An 18767-nucleotide genomic window follows, 5' to 3' on the forward strand; every position below is an offset into this window, starting at 1 on the left:
TTGGTGGATAGGGGTGGATTGGGAGGATGGGGGAGTGTTCCAGGACAAGAAGTTCAAATTCTGGAGTTACTGGATTCTCATTTTCTAAGTTATTTTTATGCTCAGAGATTGACCCTTTTTTCTATCCCCACCTTGCATAATATGTCATTTGACATATTGAAGTAATAAGTTCCTAACAGATTTTTTTGTCAACAGTCTATCCAAAACCATCTTTAATATTACCTTTCTCAAATACTGCTTATTTATCTTACTATAGCATTTCTCAGAGATATTGCAACTTTGGTTCCAGACCACCACAATAAAGTGAATATCGCGATAGTTGTGAATTTTTCGGTTTCTCAGTACATGTAAAGTTATATTTACATTAGTCTATTAAGTGTTCAATAGCATTTTGTCCAAAAAAGCACTTAAATAACTTTATTGCTGTCTGGCTGGTGTGGCTTGGTGGTTGAGTGTTGATCTGTGAACCAGGATTTTACTGTTTGTTTCTCAACCAGGGTACATGCCCAGGTTGTGACTTCATCCCCAGTTGGGGACATGTAGGATGCAATGATTCTTTGTCATCATTGATGTTTCTATCTCTTTCTCCCACTCCCTTCCTCTCTGAAACCAATAAAAAAATTGAAAAAAATACTCTATTGCTAAAAAATGTTAACCATTATCTAAACCGTCAGCAAGTCATAATCTTTTTGTTGGTGAAAGGTCTTGCTGCTGACTAATCATGGTGGTTGCTGAAGATTGGGATGGCTGTGGCAATTTCTTAAAATAAGACAGCAATTTAGTTTGACTTATCGATTGACTCTTCCTTTTCCACAAAGGATTTTGCTATAGCATGCAATGCTGTTTGATAGCATTTTACCCACAGACTTTCAGAATTGAAGTCGATCCTCTCAAACCCTGTTGCTGCTCTATCAACAAAGTTTATGTAATATTCTAAATCGTTTTATGTTATCACCAGCAGATTTCATCTCAAGAATCCAGTTTCATTGCTCATCCATAAGAAGCATCTGTTAAAGTTTTATCATGAGGTTGCAACAGTTCAGTCACATTTCAGTCTTCACTTCAATTCTAGTTCTTTTGCTGATTCCATCATGTCTACAGTCATCCCTGAGGCTTAGAATCAGCTTCTTCCAAACTGTTAATGTTGATATTTTGACCGTTCCTGTGAATCAGGAATGTCGTTAATGGCATTTAGAGTGGTAAATCATTTACAGAGGTTTTCTATTTACTTTGCCCAGAATCATCAGAGGAATCAACATGGAAGGCAGCTATAGCCTTACAGAATCTATATCCTATCTAATAAAGAGGGAATGTGCTAATTGGCCCTTACATCGTCACAAAGATGGTGGCGCCCACAGCCAATAAGGAGGGAATATGCTAATTGCCATGCCCTCAAAGATAGCAGCGCCCACAGCCACAAGATGTCAACCCAGTCCCCTCAGCCCCACCCGGGCTGCAGGTGCAGCAAGGCTGGGCCCACCTCTGCTGCGCGCCTGCCTCCAGAGTCCCTTCAGCCCCCCAGCTGCCCAGGGCCAGCCAGCCCAAGGTGCAGGCAAGCCTCGGATGGCGGCTGCCCAGCCGCCCAGGGCGAGCCCGAGGCACAGGCAAGCTTCGGATGGCAACTGTCCAGCCGCCCAGGGCTGCCCGAGGTTCAGGTAACCAGTGCCGGCCGAGGCTTGCACTGCTGGCAGTGGCAGCAGCACAGGTGTGATGGGGCGTCGCCTTTCCCTGATTGCCGGGTCGCCTTTCCCTGATTGCCGGGTCGCCTTTCCCTGATCGCCGGGCTCCCGCATTGTGAGGGGGCAGGCCGGGCTGAGGGAGCTCCCCTCCAGTGCATGAATTTTCATGCACCGGGCCTCTAGTCTTAAATAAGATTTGAAAGTTAGAATTACTCCTTGAGTTATGGGTTTCAGAATGGATGTTTTGTTAGCAAGTTTGAAAATAACATCAATCTAAAAAAAGAAAAAAGAAAACAACATCAGTCTTATTGTACATCTCTATCAGCACTCTTTAATGACCAGGTGCATTGTCAGTGAGCAGTAATATTTTGAAAGGAGTCTTATTTTCTGAGCAGAGGTCTCACCAGTTAGCTTAAAAGTTTGAGTCAACCATGTTGTAAACATGTGCTGTTAGTTACCCAGGCTTGCTTTGTTCCATTGATAGAACACAGGCAGAGTAGATTTTACCTAATTCTTAAGAATCCTAGGATTTTTAGAATAGTAAATGAGCATTGGCTTCTACTTAAGGTAACCAGCTGCATTAACTCCTAACAAGGGAGTCAACTTGTCATTTGAAGCTTTGAAGTCAGGCATTGACATTTTCTTTCTAGCTATGAAAGTTTTAGATGTCATCTTCTTCCAATGTAAGGCTGTTTTGTAACAGCCTTCATTAGCTAAATATTTTAGATATCTTCCTCCAACTTCTATTTCTTTTTTGTTGTTTTGTGGGGGGTTTTTGCTGCAACTTTTACATCAGCACTTACTGTTCACCTTGTATTTTTATATTATGGAGACAACTTCTTTCCTTCAACCTAATGGGCCATCCTGTGCTAGCTTCAAACTTTTCTTCTGTAGCTTCCTCACATCTCTCAGTCTTCATAGAATTGAAGCGAGTTAGGCATTGCTGTGGATTAGGCTTGGCTTAAGGGAATGTTATGGCTGGTTTGATCTATCTAGACCGCTATAACTTTCTCCATGTTGGCAATAAGGCTGTTTCACTTTCTTATTTGTGTGTTCACTGCAGTGAAGTTATTATTTCCTTCAAGAACTTTTCCTTTGCATTCATAACTTGACTAACTGTTTGGTACAAGAGGCCTAGCTTTTGGCCTATCTCGGCTTTTTGACATGCCTTACTAAGCTTAATAATTTCTAGCTTTTGATTTACAGTGAGAGCTGTTTTTGACTCTTTCTTTTCATTTGAACACTTAGAGGCCATTGTAGGGTTATTAATTGACCAAATCTCATTGAGTAGGGAGTTCCAACGAGAGGGAGAGAGTAGACATTGTTGGTGGAGGAGTTATAACACACAAGACATTTTAAAAAATATTTATTGATTTTTAGAGAAAGTGAGAGGGGCAGAGAAAGAGAGAGAAACAGCGATACGAAAGCAAAACATTTTTTGGCTGCCTCCTTTACACTCTGGGGATTGAGCCTGCAACCTGGGCATGTACCCTGACCCTGAATCAAACTGGCAACCTTTCAGTGCATGGGATGATGCCCAAGCAACTGAACCACACCAGCCAGGGCACATGTGACATTTATTGAATAAGTTATCCCATTTATATGCAGTTTGTGGTATACCACAACAATTACAATTGTAATATCAAAGGTCATTGATCACAGATCATCATAATAAATGTAATAATAATAAAAAGGTGTGAAATATTGCAAGAATTACCAAACTTTGATATAGAGACACATGAAGTAGTCAAATGCTGTTGGGAAAATGGTGCTGATGGACTTGCTTGACACAGGGTTGCCACAAATATATATTTTTACAAATGCAGTGCCTGCAAGGTGCAATTAAATGAAATTGCATCCTATCTAATAAAATCCTAATATGCAAATCGACCGAACAGTGGAATGACTGGTGGAACAACTGGTTGCTATGATGTGCACTGACCACCAGGGGGCAGATGCTCAATGCAGGAGCTGCCCCATGGTGGTCAATGCACTCCCACAGGGGGAGCTCCGCGCAGCCAGAAGCCGGGCTCACAGTTGGTGAGCACCTCTCCCACCTCCGCTGCAGGTGGGTGGTAAGGAGCTAGGGGTCCTGGACTGTAAGAGGGATGTCTGACTGCTGGCAGGCTGACATCCCCCCAGGGATCCCGGACTGTGAGAGGGCACAGGCCAGGCTGAGGGATCCCCACTCCCCCCCAGTGTACCAATTGCATGCACAGGGCCTCTAGTATATATTCTAAGCTTCCCAGCACAGTGTTCAAAGGCCCCATCTTTCTTTAGCATTATTCTTTTTTTTTTAATATATTTTATTGATTTTTTACAGAGAGGAAGGGAGAGGGATAGAGAGTCAGAAACATCGATGAGAGAGAAACATAGATCAGCCGCCTCCTGCACACTCCCTACTGGGTATGTGCCCGCAACCAAGGTACATGCCCTTGACTGGAATCGAACCTGGGACCCTTGAGTCCGCAGGCCGACGCTCTATCCACTGAGCCAAACTAGTTAGGGCATAGCATTATTCTTTTACCACTCTCATTCAGGATTTTTTTCTCTGTGTAATCACTGTATTAGTATCTGTTTAGTACTACTTTAAAATCTTGTTTGATATAGTTAGCTGTTTGCACTGAGAATTGACTTTGTAGCCTATATTTGTGGAAAAAATTGATTATAAAACAACTATTGCATTTCCATTCTCTTTTGGCTATCTTACTGTTCTCATATAATATGTAATTGGTGATGAATATTTGGTAAGTTGAATGAAATTTGTATATATGATGTCCAGTCAATCAGAATATACTATATTTTTATTCTTTGAAATAAATGCCAGTTTATTACACTACAAAATGTTCTGCTCTTTTGTAATGGCATTGATAATTTGTCTTTTGAAGAGGAGTTAGTTTGAAATGTAATGCTAATTAATATTCACTGTTGGTATAGATGGATATCCGTGCATTTTCAAATTTCTATGTGCCTTTGTGTTTTGAGTATAGACATGTACCATTAATGGCACAAACAAATCCAGACCTTGGTTTATTTTATGTTTTTTGGGGGGGAAGAAAGTAAAAACAAAACAAACAAACAAAAAAATGATTATAATTACTTTGCTAATCTAATAGTATTACTGTTAAAAGAATCATTTTTTAAACAAACACAATCTCTGCAGTAAAACATCACTTTTAATCATTCAAACCCAAAAGGATTTAATATGCACTTAAGTATAGAGACTAGTGTAATCAATCTAAGAATAATAAGTCAATGAAGATAGCATTTTGCTTTAGCTGCTACCTAATGTACAATTTTTCTATATGTAATAAATATATCCTTGAATTTATTTTTTGTAGCTAACTATGTCTTCTTCTCCAAATGCACTTTAGCCTTTCATAATCAGAAAGGGAAGGATCCCCTAACCACCTTTAATTACTCTAGAATTATGTAAGTCCTCTCATGTGATGGGCACAGTTCTACTTGCTGGATATATATCAGTGAACCAAACAAGTTCCTGTTTCCATGGATGTTAGAAAGGCAATAAATATATGTAGTAAGTCATGTGATGAATTTGTGAAAAATTATGCAGAATGAAAACCTAGAGATGACTTGAGAGACTTGGTTAGATCTCACAGGAAGCAGCTGAAGTAGTTTTGGTCTTTAGATTCAAACAGTATCCTAGAAATTAGTTTTCTTCATTTATCTTAAACTGGGAGTGTGGAGGATATAATAGACTAGAGGCCCGGTACACAACATTTGTGCACTGAATGGGCGGGGGGAGGGAGCCTCCCTCAGCACAGCCTGTGCCCTTTTGCAGTCCAGGAGCCCTTAGGGGATGTCGGACTGACAGCGGTGGGATATCCTTAGCGCTGGTGTGGAGGCAGGAGAGGCTCCCGCCACCGCCTCTAGCGCAACTGTCAGCCCAGCTTGTGGCTAAGCAGCACTCCCCCTGTGGAAGTGCACTGACCACCAGGGGGCAGCTCCTGTGTTGAGTGTCTGCCCCCTGGAGGTCAGTGTGCATCATAGAGACCGGTCGTTATGCTGTTTGGTCGATTTGCATATCACCCTTTTATTATATAGGATATTCATTCCTATTTTTTTTATCCTTATACCTTTCAAAAATTTACATATATAGAATTTACTAGACATTTAAGTGTACTGTTTTTTAAATTACCACATTTTTCACATAGTTTGAATAGTGGACTTAAAAAGCAACCTAAGAGTTTATGGATTAAATTTTTAAGTCAGTTAGAAACTATTTCTGTACTTAGTCTTCCTCATGAAGATATTGACATGCATTCTTCTTAGTAAATTTTTACCAAGCTTAGTGAAGGTACAATCTATCAATAGGGGACTTTGTATATTTGTCTATCAGTGACACATTCTTCTCTTCTCTTATATCTTATACAAATTAGTTACTCTAGTAAAAAGCCTTTCATATTATTCTTTCTGCATGCAGTATCTTTTTTGAACAATTTTAATACCTCTGACCTGAACTTTTAATTTGGCATTAACCATGCACTACTCTTTGAGAACTTGGGTTTTCTAAAACTTTAAAATATTGTTTTCGTGTTTCTTTTTCCATGTTTATTTCCTTTACTTTGTCTCCTCCCATTGGATTGTAATATTGTTTAGCAGAAAATTTCATTGTGAAGCAACTTTTCTTTAGAAACTCATTTTCTTAATGCTCTTAAGAGTATTGGCTGGTTAAAATTAACATACTGTGAAATTCTTCAAATATTTACTTAGATTATTTTCAGAGTGTTCTGTGTATTTGTATTTGAAATATTAGAAATCTGAAATGTTACTTAATGGTAAACTGCATTAGCTTAGGAAATTTAGAGAGAAACATATTGTTTCCCTCTAAATTTAACCTTTAATATTAAATGTGTTGATTAAATATAGCAGTTATGCCTGTTACAAGACAGATGACTTTCAAAAGATGGAACAATACAGAGTTTCTGATGTTTTTGAAAGTTAAGAATGTGTTCCTTAAGGTGTTTTTTTTTTTTCTCCTTATTTCTGACATCTAGATACTAGGCATGAATGTAATTGTGTTATAGGTTAGTAAATTTTTTAAAATCTATTTTAGTTATTGCAGTGTTAGGAGTACCTTAGATTTTTAAAATAAGGTTTCCCTGATCATGTTAAATAGTGATGTTTTATCAGAAACTAAGAAAGTATATTGTAGTACCTATTTGTAAGTAGCACTATGACAAAGGATGTCAAAACAAACTTTTCCCTGAGTGTTATAAGTTTGTTATTTTCTAATTCTTTAATTTGCACTACTATCATTATATTCTTCACTGCCATGTACTCACAGTTTTAAAAAAGCCAGTTTTACTTTAAGAATAATCTTGAGCCCTAGCCTGTGGCTCAGTGGTTAGAGCATTGGCCCGCAGACTTGAAGGGTCATGGGTTCATTTCCAGTCAAGGGTACATACCTTGGTTGCTGGCTCGATCCCAGGCCCCGGGTCAGTGCGTGTGGGGGAGGCAACCAATCAATGTGTCTCTCTCCCATCTGTTTCTTTCTCTGTCCTCCTCCCTTCCATTCTCTCTAAAAACCAATGAAGAAAATATCCTCAGGTGAGGATTAACAGCAACAACAAGAAAATCTTGAAGCAATAAATATTTATTTTATGAAATCTTCATTTTGAATACATCCTTTTAATATTGTGTGTGACAAAAATGGGAAATACACATAAAGCATTTGTGTGTATTTTAGGTGTCAGGTAATGACATCTTTTAGCTCCTTCTTTTCTCTCATGAAATGCCATTTTTGCTAGAAAAACATAACTGACAGACAGACACATTACACTGATCAAATTTAGATATTTGGCAAAAGTTCTTGGAAATAATAGAAGTGAGCCTGTCACTTTAAGGAAAATGATTGGTGGTTATTTTTTTGCCAATGATAAAAGTAAGTTTTTAAGTACAAATTAGAATTTTGGAAGTTTATTTGCCTGGGCTTAAAAGCTTTCCAGAACTTAAAATCTTTTCTGATGAAATCAGTGGTGGGTGATGTTAATGAATGTGGGCTGTGTTTTTTTATATTGTAGTTTAATTTTTAATATGGTAAATGTTAATAAATTTAACCTTTATATGAAGTCCTTGGGAGTGCAGTACTTTATATGTGTAGTAAAGGGGGTCCTGAGAGCAAAAAATCTAAGAACAGCTGATATAGATCCTCTGCCTAAGTCAAAGGTTTCACAGTTTAACCTTATATCCTCCTCCTGCATGACCCTCATCCCACCAAATTAAAATAGAAAAGAATACTATGATTTCTGTAAAAAATTTAGATTGCATGGTAATAATATATTTTAAAATTCTTTTACAATTGTGATTTTCTCCTTTAGTTATACAGTGGGCTTATATAACCCCATTGAATTTATTTAGGATTGCATTGAATTTATTATCGTTGATATTTATGTTAAAATATTTTTTCTCTCCCCTCCCTTTTTCTTCTGTTTATTTCTCTTTCCACTTTCCCTTTCTCCTTTCATTCCTCCCTTCCTTTCTGTTTGTATTTGTTTTCTAGGTGGAGTCTTTCATTTTGGATCAGGATGACTTGGAAAATCCAATGCTGGAAACGGCTTCCAAATTGCTCTTGTCAGGTACTGCTGATGGTGCAGACCTCAGGACAGTAGATCCAGAAACACAAGCTAGACTGGAAGCTTTACTAGAAGCTGCAGGTAAGTCCACAAAGTCCACATATGTATTAAGTCTACCTAATTAAAGTTACAATAAATCTAAAAAATTTCTGTCATTATCAATGTATGACCTTGGATATTTAGTATAATACTGTTCATAAAGGTTAATGTATTATTTTTTAGAGAATTACATGGAACATTTCATTAAAGAATATTTTTATTACCAGAGTAAAATACAAGGTTGTTGTCAACCTTTTTATAAAGAGGGACTTCTTATACAGTCGATTTTCATTAGTCCTGAATTCCATATTTGTGAATTTGCCTACTTGATAAAATGTATTTGTACCCCAAAATTAGTACTCACAGCACTTTCTCAGTCTTTCATAGAAATGCACAGAATGGTGAAAAATTTGAGTCGTCCTACACACATGTTCCCCGCTGAGGTGGAATAAGGTGATGTTCTGCCTTCTTGTTTCAGCTTTCATACTGTAAACAAGTGTCCTTTTCACAATCTACTTAGTGCCACGTTTTTCAAATTTGTGTACATTTTGTTGGTAATTTCACTGTTTAAAATGGCCCCAAAGTATAATGCTGAAATGCTGCCTAGTGTTTCTAAATGTGAGAAGGCTGTGATGTGCCTTAAGAAAAATACATGTTAGATAAGCTTCTTTCATACACGAGTTATTAGTCATGAGTTTAATGTTAATGAATCAACTAAATATTAAATAAGGTTGTCTTTAAACAAAAAAACACATAAAACAAAAATATATTGACTAGTTAATGCAAATGTTGTTATCAGAGGCTTGAAGGAACCTAGTCCTGTTTTCCTGTAGAAGCAGTAGTTCAGTATTCATGAATTCAGGGTTCCCAGCAACTCTACAGAACATAAATACCATGAATAACGAGAATCGACTGTATATAATTCCCCCCACTTTTTTGTCAGAGACTGTCTCTTAAAACCCTGTGAAGTGAATTATTATTTTTGTAAAGTGGATCATCATTATATTGTTCCTATAGGAGATTACATGACATGATAAAAGATTTAGCTGTGTGTATATCTATATATGTCTTAACTATAAGGGAATAGTAACTCTTGATTATTTAAATAATTGTACTGTGTTCATGGTTTGAGCACCTCGCTGTGCTATATATTGTACATGCAATGCATGTAAACTGCTACTTAATTATAGAATAAAACTGACCTACTGTTTGGTAATCCTTTGAATAAATATCTTTTAACACAGCATCTAAATATTTGAAGGACTCATAGTTAAGTTTTCTATCCTGGGTAAAATTCTAGAATGCGTAACCTGGTATTAAAAGTTTCTTAGCCAGAAACAGATGAAAACATAGTAGGGACACATGGAAGGTCCTGTCCTTGAGTATAGACAACTCTTTGTTACAGTATAGTAGAGATATAATTTAGCATTTGCCAGAAATTGATGTTGCTGTAGAAGTCTGTGTGAGGGAAATGGGGATTGTAAAATAATTTGAAAACATGTCATAAGAGGAACAGGGATTGTTTCTCCTGAAGATGAGAAAACTCAGGTTGAATAGAAGAGGGATGTTTGTTTTCTGGGGCTCCAAGAGGCAAAATCAGGTACAAAGATGTTGCTACATGCAAGTTGATTGCAGCCAAAAGGTACTCTACTTTTGGAGGTAGAGTACCATTTTATTTTACTTATAGAAGTTAACAAGCTAGCCTGCCCCCTCCCTCTCTTTCTTTCTCTCACTTCTCCTCTCCCTCCTCATGTATCTCCTTCCCTTTTTATATGAAAAAATTTCATAAACAAATCCAGAAAGAATAGCATAGTACATCCTTGGCATATCCATCATCCAGCTTCAACAGCCACCAATGTATGGACACATTTTAAAAAATATTTTTATTGATTTCAGAGAAAAAGGGAGAGATAGAAACATCAATGATGAGGGGAATCATTGATTGGCTGCCTCATGCACACCCCCTACTAGTGATCAAGCCCACAACCTAGACATGTTCCCTGACCAGGAATCAAACCATGACCTCCTGGTTCATAGGTTGACACTCATTCACCTGCTGGGATGTATGGACACTTTGTTTCATCTTTACACACTAGCGTTTCCATTGCAGGAAAAATCCTGCAATAGGGTTTCCTGCTGCACTCTACCCCGCCCTGCCTGCTCTCCTCCCTTGTTCCCTGCCCCGCGTTCTCCGCCAGCCCCCCTGCTTTTCTAACTTCTCCGCCAGCCCGCTCTCCTTCCTTCTCCCCTGGCCCCGCCTCCGCTCCTCCCTTCTCCCCCGGCCCCGCCTCCGCTCCCGCTCCTCCTTCTCCCCCCGGCCCCGCCCCTTCTCCCCCGGCCCCGCCTGCTCAACTTCCTTCTCCCCCGGCCCCGCCTCCGCCTCCGCTCCTCCCTTCTCCTCCCCCTGGCTTGCTTGCTTCTCTGCAGCTTTGCTCCCTTCTGCAGCTCTTGGCTTCTTTCTGTGCTGTCTTGATATGCAAATTAGCCGCCATCTTTGTTGGGTAATTTGCACATTTGTCCTGATTGGTTGGTGGGCGTGGCTTGGTTGGTGGGCGTGGCTTGGGCATAGCGAAGGTGCGGTCAATTTGCATATTTGTCTATTATTAGATAGGATTACCTCCTTGCTGACCACCCACCCCACATGTTAATTTAAAGCAAATCTAAGCATCATATTATTTTATATATAAATAATGCAATATGTACTTCTAAATTAAGAACTTTAAAAAAGAGAAATAAGCCCGGCTGGCATGGTTCAGTGGTTGAGTGTTGACCTATGAACCAGGAGATCATGTTTCAATTCCCTGTCAGGGCACATGTCAGGGTTGTGGGCTCGATCCCCAGTGTGGGGCATGCAGGAGGCAACCGATCAATGATTCACTCTCATCATTGATGTTTCTGTCCCTCCTCCCTTCCTCTCTGAAATCAATAAAAATGTCTTAAAAAGAGAGAAATAAAACCATAATACCATTACATATCTAAGGAAAAAAATAACAGTAATTCCTTAATATTGCCGGATATCCTGTCAGTGTTCAGAAATTATTTTTTATGTTAATGAATTTTTTTGTGTGCCTTAGTCATAACAGTTCCTTTTTCCTCTTTTTTTTTGTTTTGTTTTGTTTTGTTAATCCTCACTTGAGGATATTTTTTTCTATTGATTTTTTTTTTTTTTTTTTTTAGAGAGAGAGAGAGTGGAAGGGACGAGAGGAGGGGAAGAGAGAGAAAGAGAAACATCTATATGAGAGAGACATATTGATTGGTTGCCTCCTGCACACTGTCCGACCAGAGCTGGCGATTGAACCTGCAACCCATTTACATCCCCTTGACCAGGAATTAAACCTGCTGTTCATGGGTCAACACTCTTAACCATTGAGCAGCACCATCTAGGGCTTTTTATCCTACTTTTTAATTTTTTAAATTTTTTAATTGATTTCAGAGAGGAAGGGAGAGGGAGAGAGAGCTAGAAACATCATTGATGGAAGAGAATCATTGATCAGCTGCCTCCTGCACGTCCCCCACTGGGTATTGAGCTGCAACCCGGGCATATGCCCTTGCCAGGAATTGAACCGTGATCCCCTGGTTCATAGGTCAATGCTCAGCCACTTAGTCATGCAGGCTGGGCTCCTACTTATTTTTGAAGAAATGAGTCATTTGTCTCACTCTATGGATTTTCCCAGTTGTACCTCTGTGTGTTATCATTTCCTGAATCAGAATTCAGATCCAGATATTTGACCAGATTTCTGTTCATTTGGCAAGAATAGTCATTCCTGGTGTTTATGTTTCCTTTTGTATCACATAGGTACTTTGGTTGTTTCTCTTTTAATGATGTTGAGATTGATTACAGTTTAGGCCTCTTGAGAAAAGTTTTTGAGACCTTGTCCAAAATGCCTTTTACACTATCTTCATAATTGATAGTTTGACTAGGCATAGAAGGTTAGTTTAAAAATCACTTTTTTAAAAACTTTTGAAGTTCATTCTCCATTGTCTCCTAATTTTTGCTATTGCAGTTCAGAAGTTTGATGCCACACTTATTTAGGATATTCTTCTAACTCTATTTTTCCTTATTCTTCCTTCTCCAAAGCATTACAGGTTTTGGCATTTTAAGGTTTTGATCTTATTTTGAATTTAAGATTTCAAATGCCTGATGAATCCTGTGTTTTGTTTATAGTTAGTAGCAATGCCATTGAAAGATAAATTCAAAGGTGTACATTAATATGTTGTCAACTGGTGGGTTTTACTATATATATAGTTTATTATATATTATATGTGTAATATAACTAATTTCCTATTGGAGCATAACAATTTACAATAAACATAGCAATGTGACACAGTGCCCATTTACTATCCTTTAATTTCTGTAGATGAGACATCAGGGCACACAGTGGGGCTAGATTGTCTTGTTCATTGTCTCATGGACTGAAATTAAGATGTCACCTGAGTTGACTAGGCCGTAGGAAAAAGTCTGCTTCCAAGTTTATTGTTGTTGATAACAGAATTCAGTTCCTTGGAGTTGTAGTAGGACTTAGGTTCCAGTTTCCTCATGGACTATTAGCTGGGGCTGCTCTCACTTCCTTGAGGTTGCCCACATTTTTTTACATGTGGCATCCTCTATCTTTGACTCCTCGTGCTTTGCACCTCTGACTTAACTTCCTTTTCTCCATTCTAATCAGCCAATCTCTTTATGGGTCATGTGATGAGGTCAGGCCTACCAAGATAATCCCTGTCTTCAGGTCTTCTGTGCCATATAACATAATCCTAACCCTAAAACCCTTCTGTTATGAGAAACCTGCACAAATATGTTTGTTATTTCTGGATGAATGGTCTTTTTGGTCTATATCTTAGTTAAATAGTTTGTTTTAAAACCTATAGTAGTGTTTCTTAAACTTTAATGTGCATCTAAATCACTTTAGGATCTTTTTTTAAAAAATGCAGGTTTTTGTACCAGTAATTCTTAGGGCTCGAGATTCTGCATTTCTAGCAAGCTCCTAAGTGATAGCAGTGCTTCCATTTCGTGTACCACATGTTCAGTAATGGGAGGTTCTATAATATCCATCATAATATCAGATGTTTATCTTACAGTTAGAGTAAAGGTCCTTAATCCTGGCTGTGTATCAGAATTTTCTTAGAGCTTTTAAAATATGTAGATGCCCTCGCCCCACTTCCTAATAAATGTCATCTTTAGATATAGGAGAGCTCAGCATCTATATTTTTGTAAAGCTTTGTTCCCTGATGGACAATCTGGATTAAGCACTACTAAGTTAGAATTATAAAGGTTAGAGATAAGCTTTCTTTATAATAACATCTGGAAAAGAACAAGTTATATTTCGTGGAAATGGTTACTAACCATTTCTGCTTTTGAAATGTTTTTCTTTTTGAAATGTTATTCTGAATTTTGAAAATATGGTACATTTAGATAGGATTTTGAGTATAATAAGTTGCAGTCCTAATTTGAAATAAATAGGTAATAGGTATTCAGATATAGGTTATTATAGCCTATAATGTTTTATTAGTCCATTTTTAGTCACGTGATAGTAGCCCAACTAAACATCTATAATAATAAAAGCATAATATGCTAATTAGACCGGACAGCTGAACACCTTCCAGACATCCTTCCGGATGAACCCGGAGCTGCGAGGGCCGAGGCAAGCCATGCGGTTGCAAGGGCCAAGCCCCTTGCACGAATTTTGTGCATCAAGCCTCTAGTTCTTAAATAAAAGTGGGTATTTACCAAAAGTATAGGTTTGGTGCTGGCTTCTGGCACCATTGAGTCAAAATAACTTTATCAGAATTCTGTTTCCTTTCTTACTTATCTGTTCTGTTCTTTTCTTTGTTGACTTATTTTTGGGGTAGTCTTTTTCACTAAGGTGAGAAAAGTGACCAAAATATTCAAGATCCTCATCTTAGCAATTTAACATCCTTTGAACATAGGTTGTTTAATTGTCTCAGTAAAGCCAAACACCCATTTCTGGCACAGGAGAATCATGGAATTAAGCAGTTATAGGTCACTTGGAAGGAATAGGAAGATTATCAGAGAATTGGAGAAGAGTGTTTTTCCAAAAGATTCAGAGCAGACAACATATACTTATAATGTACCATTTGTAGGTTATTTGATAACATATATAGAGTTAAATAACTTGAATTTTGCTTTATTTCTCCTTTTGGGTGCATTCATTTTGGTGTGACAATAATATATAGGAATAGGCAAATTATCTACGGCTGATGGTAAAGCCTTTGCAGATCCTGAAGTGCTTCGGAGGTTGACATCATCTGTTAGTTGTGCGTTGGATGAAGCTGCTGCTGCACTTACCCGTATGAGAGCTGAAAGCACAGCCAATGCAGGGCAGTCGGACAAGTAAGTACATTTTCATTGTAATCAATATAAAAAAACATTTTCTTAAAAATAATAGAATAATTAACATTTATTTTGTTCCTGGAACTATACTAGACATTTTACATGTGTTATCTTGTTTATACTAACAAAAAGTCTTAATCATGGGTTTTGTTTTTATACCCATTTTACTTAAGAAAAGCTTAAGAGAAGTGAATAACTTAAGTTCAAATAGGTGACAAGTGGCAGAGCTGGGACACCATTGTGTCTGCCGATCTGCAAAGCTAACTTCTTAGCTGATAACATTATAAAAGATATTTTGCTGATTTAGATTTTCTTTTAATGTTTTGGTGACAAAGAAGTAAATGCTTTCTAATTAGTCATGCCATTTTCCAGTTCATGTACATAGTTCTGTTTTAAAGGACATGGTTTTTATTTGTTTGCTTTATAAATGTACAAAAAATGTCATAGATTTAGTTCCATTACTTGAATGTAACACTTACATTCAAGCACATTGTAGCATGTACATTTATTTTTGTATGTTCTACAATTCCTTCTATATAGTATAGTAAGGGCTCATTCACTAAATTGGTTGTGACTTAGCTTTTTAAGTTTTTCTGATGATGCTATGCAATAAAAATTACACTATCTCATATATGAAAGTAATTATATATATAGCAGTGTGAAAAATGGATGTAAACTCCAAAGAAATGGCTGGGGGAAAATCATTAATACGTGTTCCTTATATCCTTAGAAGCTTCCTTTTTTTTCTTTAAAAGGAAGCTATTTTGTTTATTTTAGCAGTTGCCTTTAAACAATTGAGAAAATGGGAATATTCTCTTTTATATATATTTAGAGAATTAAAAATAGCATTTAAGAATTGGTTTTTGTATAATAGTTTAGTTTTTGTTTTTTAATATATTTTTATATTTATTTTTATTGATTTCAGAGAGGAAAGGAGAGGGAGAGAGAGGTATAAACATCAGTGATGAGGGAAAAATCATTGATTGGCTGCCTCACGCATGCCCCCTACCTGGGATGGAGCCTACAATCAAGGCATGTGCCCTGACCGGGAATCGAACCTCTGATCTCTTGGTTCATAGGTCAGCGCTCAACCACTGAGCCATGTCGACCGGGCTGTACAAAGCCAGTTCTACTTTTAAGAATGTAAAATAAGTTATATAGTATTACCAAGAGTATGAATTTGCTATTTCTCTTTACTCTGTATTGTCTTTATTTATGTAGATTTTTGTGTTCTTATTAATTTACTTTACCAATCTTCTCATATATTAATTCTTCTTTAGGTATCCTCAGATTCTGTTCCTTAGTTAACAGTTCAGTTTTTCTGGCCTACAGTATTATTGATTTCCAGATATTTAAAAAAATTGTTTTTACTTTATTGATTTTCAGAGGGAGAGGAAGGGAAAGGCAGAGATAGAAACATCGATTAGCTGCCTCCTGCACGCCACTTACTGGGGATTGAGCCTGCAACCTGGCCATGTGCCCTGACCAGGAATAGAAACCGGTGACCTCTTGATTCATGGGTCGATGCTCAACCTCTGAGCCACTCCGGCCAGGCAATCTCTAGATATATTTTGATGTGGTGCCTGCTGAGACTGGCAAGAGAGAAAATGAGAAAATTATAAAACATCTTGAAGAGAAAATTAAAATACCTTAATGTGTTAATTCAAACTGGAAATAAAATAGAAAAAAACAATTATAGATCTTTGGGGCATTGAAAATACTAGAAGTTATCAACAAAGCAGTAGAACATGTTTGTGACAGTGATATTTATTCAGCAAGGCATGAGAAATATAGTGGACTACAGTGAGTGCTTCATTCCAGATTTTACATTAGGTAAGTGCAGTATCATGTGCCATATTTAGCATACCCTTTGTCATGAGTTCTTAAATTCAGCTGTTGCTAGAGTAATTCCAATAAGGTTGTTTTAAAGCTAGCAAACACATGTGGAAATTGAATGAAATTTAAGTGGGAAGGTAGAGGGTGGTGTGTGCCTGATGGGGGGAGAGAATAAGAGACCACTTGAAAGAGAGAAAGGTAGGGTATGTTCTTATATAGAAAGTGTCTTGTGGGAAGGATATGTTTAAAAAGGATAGAGAACACTGACAGTTTAGGAACAGTCAGTATCCTATAGAATGGAAGATAAGAGATAAGCTTACTAACTGCTAACTGCTATTCAAGACTGACTTTGGTAAGGAAACAAAATTAACAAGTAGGTGAAATACTTAGTATGGCACACAATGAATAGTAAGAATTATGGGTCAGGTAATTGAGTGGGGAAGTGCTAGGGCAGTGTGTGGTGTTGGAGGTCACACTGCATTTTTAATGGTCAGAGATCCTCACTTAAAAGGTGGCCTTTTACCCGGGTGAGGCCATGTGCCCCTGGGTCCTGGTGAGGCCTTGCACCCCTGGGTACGGGTGAAGCCGCATCCTGGGTCCGGGTGAGGCCGTGTGCCCCTGGATCCATCCGGGTGAGGCTGGGTCCTGGGCCCGGGTGAAGCCACGCGCCCCTTGGGTCTGGGTGAGGCCACGTGCCCCTAGTCCGGGTGAAGCCGTGCCCCTGGGTCCGGCCGAGACCAAACCAGAGGGAGTCGGACCTCCGTTACCACCATTTGTCCACCATCCAGAGCTGAGGGGTCAGTGCTGACATGTACACATAAGGAACTGGTGGACATTGAAATTGGGTCTCAAAAGAACTGTTGGTCCAGAAAGAAACTCACTACAGACTGATTCATTTGCCTGTCAGCATAACTATTATTGCTCGTCTCACATTCAGTTCTTATAAGTATATACCTAGTGACATATGATCTCGCTCATCTAGGGGAAATGATGAACAACATAGACTGAGGAACAAGAACAGAACCAGAAACAAGGAGGCATCGATCGGACTATCGGGCCTCAGAGGGAGGGGGTTGGGGCATCCGGGGGGAGGGGTGTGGGATGGGAATGGGGGGATGAGGACAAATATGTGACACCTTAATCAATAAAGAAATTAAAAAAATAAAATAAAATAAAAAAAGGTGGCCTTTTAGTAAAAATCTGAAATAGTCAAGGGAGTGAGTGAGCTGTGTCTGAGAGAGGTTCTCTTGGTAAAAGGAGCTTAATTAGCATTTTTTATAACAAGCAGGAAAATCAATGTGGCTAAAGTAGAAAGAGCAAGAGTGAGTATAGTAAGTGATGAAACAAGAAGATAAAAAGGAAGAGTGTGGATGTTACCACTGGACAGATGTTGTATAAATTTTGGCCTTTATTGTGAGATTAGAGGCTATTGGAAGATTCTGAGCAGGAATGACATGATCTACTTTTCTTAAAACAGATCTCTGGCTTTCTCATTCAAAAGAACCTGAAGGAGCTCAGGGCACATACCTGGGTTGCAGGTGGGGTTGGGGCACGTACAGAAAGCAACTGATAGATTGATCTGATCTTTCTTTCTCTTGCATCAGTGTTTCTCTCATGAAGTCTGTCTTCAGGTGACGATTAAAAAAAAAAGAAGCAAATTCCAGTTCCTAAACAAAATGAAGTGTACTTATAAATTTTATTTTACTCATGTGATATTCTGTAAAGTTTTATGTTTTAAAATTTTGGTTTCTTTACACTTACAGTAAATTTGACTTTATCTATAATAATCTATAATAATAAAAGCGTAATATGCTAATTAGACCGGACAGCTGAACGACCTTCCGGATGAAGCCGCCACGGCGTGGGTCTAGGCAGAGGCGGTTAGGGGTGGTCAAGCAGGCAGACGAGTGGTTAGGGGCGATCAGGCAGGCAGGCAGAGTGGTTAGGGGCGATCAGGCAGGCAGGTGAGTGGTTAGTGGCGATCAGGCAGGCAGGCAGGTGAGCAGTTAGGAGCCAGCGGTCCCAGATTGCAAGAGGGATGTCCTGACTTGACTGCCAGTTTATCGGGCCTAAACTGGTAGTCAGACATCTCCTGAGGGGTCCTGGATTGTGAGAAAGTGCAGGCCTGGCTGAGGGAACACCAACCCCCCCTTCCCCCCCCCCAACCCCCCCCCCCCCGTGCATGAATTTCATGCACCAGGCCTCTGTTTTTATATAACAGATAACATTTATAATGTTAAAAGAATTGAATTCAGTGACTTTTATATT

General features: G+C 38.5%; 1 protein-coding gene across 5 annotated transcripts in view; it reads left to right on the top strand.

Moving 5' to 3' along the window:
• The window catches only part of ANKRD17 (ankyrin repeat domain 17), a 165413-nt gene that overhangs the window by 59786 nt on the left and 86860 nt on the right, over positions 1-18767 (top strand). For all 5 annotated transcript variants that reach the window (XM_054728424.1, XM_028133901.2, XM_008157463.3 and 2 more), the window contains exons 2-3: positions 8203-8356; positions 14507-14663. In XM_054728424.1, coding sequence (XP_054584399.1) covers positions 8203-8356; positions 14507-14663 — 311 coding nt within the window. The remainder of the gene's footprint in view (positions 1-8202; positions 8357-14506; positions 14664-18767) is intronic.

Source organism: Eptesicus fuscus, chromosome 2 (genome assembly GCF_027574615.1).
Source record: "Eptesicus fuscus isolate TK198812 chromosome 2, DD_ASM_mEF_20220401, whole genome shotgun sequence".
Classification (NCBI taxonomy): domain Eukaryota; kingdom Metazoa; phylum Chordata; class Mammalia; order Chiroptera; family Vespertilionidae; genus Eptesicus; species Eptesicus fuscus.